The following is a 6,178-nucleotide window of genomic DNA, read 5'->3' as shown; positions in this document are numbered from 1 at the left end:
TTTCCCATTATTCTATTCGGGCGCGTCGCGTCAAATACCACGGAGACTTGGAGGGCAACTCACAATGGTGCTTGAAACCGATTCCAATAATCAGTGACCCCGTCAGCTATGACATCGTCAAGGATATCCTTCCTGACATCTCTCCCCGTCCTCCCTTGCAAGAATTTGTACTTTCGGACATTCAGAATCTTGTTTACACCGTAACGCGCTCAAAGACGTTATAGGATTGGAAGACTGATGGTTCCAATGAGGATGAAGAGTGGGGGCTAAGTACGAGTTTGACACCCAAGACAAGAGCCAAAGCAATAAACACCCCTTCGTCAGAAGGTGACGCCTTGGAATGAAGGCCATCATAGGGACCAATATTAAGAACCTCAGACCACGTCAAAGGATACTTGTCTATCGCGCGCTGTCCAATTGGTAAAGTAAGAGAATTTTACACTGATACGTATCCGACCTTAGCTCAGTTGGAAGAGCGCGAGACTGTAATTGGAAAAATGCCATCTTGAGGTCGCCTGTTCGAGCCAGGCAGGTCGGATTCTTTTTCTGGGCACACATCCAGCCTGAGTAAAATATACGTGGTACGCAAACACCTCTTCTTTTTCTTACTGCTGCGGGTTTTCTGGTATTCTCATTTTCTGATGCCATATATGTATATTTCTTGCATCTTTTAATCCATGTTAGAATTTTTGCCAAGCTTCCAGTGAAGCCCCTGCATCTGAGCAGTCTTGGTTTGGCCTCATGTGGCTCTGGCCATGACAGATAATGAGGCTTGGAGGACTCAGGTGGGTGACCCCTTGAAAACCCCCAAACGCTGAGTGTACTTGGCATCAGCTATCTGCCCCATGCCACATAATGATAAGCCATGACCATGTGGATTGCACACATCACTGGAGGCGGGCATCAGTAAAATATCATGTTACTTAAGCTGCCTTAAACAGACTAGGGTCGGCGTTGCCGACTTTTTACCTTGCGGAGCTCTTTCGCTTAATTTGACTTGCCCACAATATCAACAGGGCCAAATATCTTTGATTACTCGCCGTTCAGCGCACCACAACATTCTGAGCATGATACAAAAGGCTGTAAACTTTCATATGGGTCCATATTCACCTTCATTAAAACGTCTCTCGGTGTCTTCTTCCAGTTCTCGCATTCTTTCGTCTTCTATACGAAGATCTTCCAAAGGGTGTCGAAGGGGTCTACGATGCAGCTTAGCGTGTTCGAATTGCTGAAGACTTCCAACGCCGAATGTGCTTTTATATTTAGTATGTTTAATTCGTTATGTGCATTATTTATCGTTGATGAGTGTCTCATCAGTCGAACACCAATCTCGCGGCACTCCCCATATCTTCATTCAGACTGCGGCCGCTGTCCAAGAAGCCTTTGAGTCTAGCGGGTCTCGAATGATTTATACAGACTCTCCTACCATCCTTGCAGATCAAGTGTTATGTGCAGATCCAGCAGAGTTTAATCGTACGTCAGTTAGTTATATGTTGGCGTCTTTTACCCTAATTTATTACTGAGGAATCGCTCAGAAAATGGCACGCGACTTAGATACTACAGTGGTGTATGCAGATACACTTCTGTTAGCAGAACGGTTGAGAGATGCTGCTCTCAAAATTCCTCGAGTGGTCAGTTAAGAAATTGGTGCTTGGGCTGTTTGTCTGACAATTAACTTACGAACCTTCTGTGTTCTCTTTTGCCGCATTTTTGATAATGGTTATGTCGTTCGTTCGTCGTATTGTCCGCTGTGAATGAAGTCCATGACACCTGTTGTGATGAGATAATCTGAGTTAGTCATTTGCTCATATCTAATTGCGGAATGCGCCAGGCTGTTGACTTTTATACAGAAATGATGGCAAGCAGCTACATTTGTAGAATCGCAGGTCAGACGATCAATTGGAGTCGTGGTTCATATTCAGGCGAGTAGTCTTTGTCACTATGCATTTTTTCATATCTTGGACAGGTTTCAGGTATAAATCAATTTGGACGCATTCGCGCTCTCGTATGCTCTGGATATTGGAGCACATACCATCCTCGCATATGCTGTGTGATTTTGCATCAGCGTGGTTGAAACAACCTCGAGGTTAATTGTTCGCGCTGTTATCGAACCTCGGGCCGTTCATAGCATGGCATATGTGTGAGGGCCAGTGATGAAATGAGTTTGCCGGATGGATTTTAAAAAAGTAGTGTAATTATTGTTCGGGAGGATCGTTCTTGAAGATACTTTGTACCATTATCTCATTCGCCATAATGTAATTCTGTGCAGAATCAGCAATAACGCAGTCTAATTCATTTTGGTGTGTCTGGTGTCAGACGGTTCGCGATGATCACGTGTATATTTGTGATGTTTACCACCACAGGTCACGCCGCATTCATAGACCTTGCTCCGCAAGGTAACTTAACTCACACTTAAGTGTCTTATGTGAAAGTCAGTCTACCAATCGACTAAAATTTCAACTTAAACATGTTCAGAGAAAATTCATTGGGATATATTAATATACATGTTTTATTGTATTTCACACCGAAAAAACATGAGACATGCCAAGTGAATAATGCGGGGGAGAGCAAACAAGTTTTGAGCCAAGTCAATTAAGCTGACTAAGGCAGCTTAAGCAACATGGTGTTTTTACTGATGAGGTCCTCGCGAAGGCATTGGAACTACAGTATCCTATTGTTGAGGCGCCCTGTTTACCCCTTCCACCGGCTTCTCTGACAGTTGGCATAAGCGACAATCTGTTTATTCAGTCTTGCGAGAGCAATGCCAGCATCAAGGTCATGTATTGAGCTTATATCTCAGAGGGAGCTGACAGACTATGTTCCTGGGATCAAATACTAATATATTTGAGTTTTTGACGAGTTTTTGACATGTTTTTAACATGTTAAAAACGTGTCAAAAACCCCGGTGTTACAAACTCGGAAGTTTTTCACGGAGCCTAGCAAGAATTGCGCAAGTATGCGAGAGGGTATCATGATGCAAGCAGAGGGGACGGTATTAGTGCATGGTAGATGCCACGGCGTGACTACGCAAAGGTGACCGACACAGCAGTACTTGTGGCAGTAAGCAGGAGGGGGGTGCAGCGGGAGCCACTGGATCGGATATGCATTAATACCCGACTGTCATCAAGTGTGAAAAAGAAAGCGGTGCAGCGCCTGACCGGCCCGGTGGGGCTTTCCCATTATGGTAGTGATCGCCGAATTACTCAGTATCAGCACCATGCATGCATGACTAGTTGCGCACTCGATCCTTAGCTAGGCTACGTACAGTGGTTCACGTCGATCATACATTGGCACTGAATTACCGTTGAAACTGTGACTGTCTCAATGATATGACAGTACTGCCTGTGGGGGCTTGAGCTTGTAAAAATACATTAATTCTCATGACTGATCGATTTAAATATGGAGAAGTAAGTTCCTTCCCTGAGAACAAAGTATAGCTGTAACTAACATGTGCCCAAACATCGTGTAGAGAGATCGGTCTAACCAAAAAGCTACGTAGCTACAGTCCTAGTCACCATATCCGCACGCCCAAAAGCCCATAAAATCTTACATAGCGTACAAACATGCAATAATGCTTTGGCCCTAGATCCTGCCAGTGCAACTAAACTAGATTGCCTAGCTAAATAACGGAACGAGAAGCACTTAATTGGCTCAAAACTGAATGTGCTGAGGCTCATGCTCTTCGGGTTCAATGATCTCCCCCTGTGCATTTAGTGGCCAAAAGAGTTCCTGAAGAAGTTGTCAGGGTCATACTTCTTTTTCCACCTCGCACAGCCTAGCCCAGTTCTCGCCGTAGCAAGCAATAACTCGACCAGGAGGCTCCTGTCTGCCTAAGAACTGTCGGCGATGTAAATGAAAAAAATCAGATGTGGGTACGGAGGAAACGCATACGCTTGGCAAGGGGCCACCGAGCGTCACCGGTGCCAAGTCTCTGCAATCCACTAACGAACATGGGAGGTGAGTATAGGAACAAGTAACTCGATGATAATATCCTTACCTCCTCCGCGGAATGGACACAGCGCGGATCTTGGAATCCAATATCCCACTGATGCAACGCGGCAACAGTAAAGGAAGCCTGACGTTGCGCCTTCGGTATACAATTATCCTCGAAATCACCAAGTGCGCCACCAGCCAATTCGAACAACCACGCTGTGTCCAAGATGCAATAAGAGATCGAAAACGAGGACGGGACAAAAAAGACGTACTGCAGCCAACAGGCGTGCCCGCAAATTGAAGGACCGTCTTATTTACGATATCATCCGGAAGCGAGCTAATAAGCGCAGATCGTATGAACCACTTGTTTCCTGCTGTTAGTAGCAAACATCTCAGAAGACGCATGTTGATTCAATTAAATCTGCTGCTCACCTTTTCCACGGAGAACCTGTGCAACGCTGTCTTGCTGATGAAGGAACGACTTCTCATCGACCTCATTGAGAAGACACCGTCCACCGTCCCACGACGAAATGGCCTGTAAGAATTCCTGGCCCTTTATCTTGGGACCGACGTAACACATCTGGATAACAACTAAGGAATCCTGCCCTGCAGGGCCAGCCGTAAGCAGAACATTGGCATACAACTCCCGGGGAGCACCCTTGACGCAATCGCGAAAGTGCTTGATTAGTGATGGTGCAGTTGCGCTATGAAAACGACTGTGAACAGTAGTGTGAAGTTCCGATCCAATTCAAACAAGACAGTACTCACTATATGAGATTACCCGCGAAGACGACGGGAACTGGATAAGCTCTGGCTTTGTAACGTGTGACAATACCAAAGGCTGGACCACCACCACGCAGTGCCCACCACAGATCTAGACGTCAGTTAAGACAAGGTCAATAGTATTATATGTATGATACATACCTGGGTGTTCGTTGTGGCTGACCACGACGATTTGACCGTCTGCCAAAACGACTTCTGCTTCTACCAAGTTGTCACTGCTCAAGCCGTGAAGGCGGCCCAGGAACCCAAAGCCTCCCAAGATCATGATTGCTGAACCAACAGGATGAGCCGCACTGATTCGCTAGGTAAACGAGGATAAAAATCCGCGAAAAGAAAAAAGCTTACGATGGGACGTGGTATGGCACAACACTACGACCCCCAGCGAGTGACATCGCTTCTAAAGGGTTCGCCGCTGAGAACTGATCGATTTCTTTCTGTCTCTTTCCTGCACCAAAGGTCATGAAGGCATGAGAGTAGATGGGCATTGCGTAAGTCAAAATGCTAGTCTGAGCCTCGAGGAAACTCGGCGTAGCAAACAATGCGTTGGGCATGGACTGGGCAAGCCGGGAAGTGGAGGCAACAGGTGGTACGGGGTTGTTGGGTGTATCATCTAGATAGGAAAATGGATCATCCAATGATGATAAACATGGGGGCGGATTTGAACTGGTATCTGGTAGTGGATAAGGTGGGGCAACAGCGGTAGTGGCACCGTCCGTGGATGGAAGATTAAAAGCCAAGGGATTAGAAACCATGGCAATAGAAGAACCAGAGGAGTTAGATGATAACAATGTCGCGTTGGGGTCGTGACGACTGCCCGACGTCGCAGAATAGGTAGACATCTGTGGGGTCCTCACCGCAGGAGCTGCGAATTCCAACCTTCGTCGAGTGACGGGAGGACGATCAGCAAATGGGGCGGACGATCCTCCTGGGTACAGAAAATCTGCGACGGTTGCAGATGCCAGGTCGTAAGACCTCAGTTCGTCATCGTCTTCCCTTCTTCGCTTACTGCTAGCCATAGTAGCAGATCTATCTAGAAGCAGCGGGCCAGCTTTGACCTTCCCCTTGCTGCCAAGTAAAGGCATGTCTCGAATACTAGTAAAAGAGCCATCGGCAGCGGGAGGTTCAATGTCGATGTCGACGATCTTGCAGAGGTCGATAATTATGTCGCCTCCGACTGCCCAGCCAGCAGTGCCGTAGCCTCCGGCCTTGACAGAAGCAGAAATCGAATGCTTTCTGCAGAACAAGATGACTCTACGGATATAATTGAATATTTGACAGGTCTGAGAGTTGGGAACTTACTGGCTAACGTCTGGGGCGTCAAGGGGACATACGACAGCCATGGCGGAAACTTCGACGTCGCCATTAAACATTCGAGAATAGTCCAGAAAACTACAATGCCTATCAGAGGTGTCAGGAAATAATTTGAGGATACATACCTGGGATCACCTCTCCGGTATGCGTC

The 6,178-nt window shown here is 46.7% G+C and overlaps 2 protein-coding genes and 1 non-coding gene across 3 annotated transcripts; 2 read left to right on the top strand and 1 right to left on the bottom strand.

Moving 5' to 3' along the window:
- On the bottom strand, nucleotides 1–420 carry BJ212DRAFT_407190 (uncharacterized protein). Its single transcript, XM_041343128.1, has one exon. The coding sequence runs from the start codon at nucleotides 352–354 to the stop codon at nucleotides 118–120; it is 237 nt and encodes a 78-aa protein (XP_041185433.1). The 5' UTR covers nucleotides 355–420; the 3' UTR covers nucleotides 1–117.
- A 32-nt stretch (nucleotides 421–452) lies between these two features.
- BJ212DRAFT_t143 lies at nucleotides 453–538 on the top strand. The gene has a single exon. It is a non-coding gene; the product is annotated as a tRNA-Tyr (tRNA).
- Nucleotides 539–1,204: 666 nt separating this feature from the next.
- Nucleotides 1,205–1,640, top strand: BJ212DRAFT_1489114 (uncharacterized protein; the record flags this gene model as incomplete). The annotated part of the gene is made up of 3 exons (XM_041341399.1): nucleotides 1,205–1,265; nucleotides 1,318–1,473; nucleotides 1,525–1,640. The coding sequence occupies 3 exons, from the start codon at nucleotides 1,205–1,207 to the stop codon at nucleotides 1,638–1,640; spliced, it is 333 nt and encodes a 110-aa protein (XP_041185432.1).
- Between the last annotated feature and the right edge of the window lie 4,538 nt (nucleotides 1,641–6,178).

Source organism: Suillus subaureus, assembly GCF_016647635.1.
Source record: "Suillus subaureus strain MN1 chromosome Unknown BJ212scaffold_230, whole genome shotgun sequence".
NCBI lineage: Eukaryota > Fungi > Basidiomycota > Agaricomycetes > Boletales > Suillaceae > Suillus > Suillus subaureus.
This window is presented reverse-complemented; position numbering and strand designations above follow the sequence as displayed.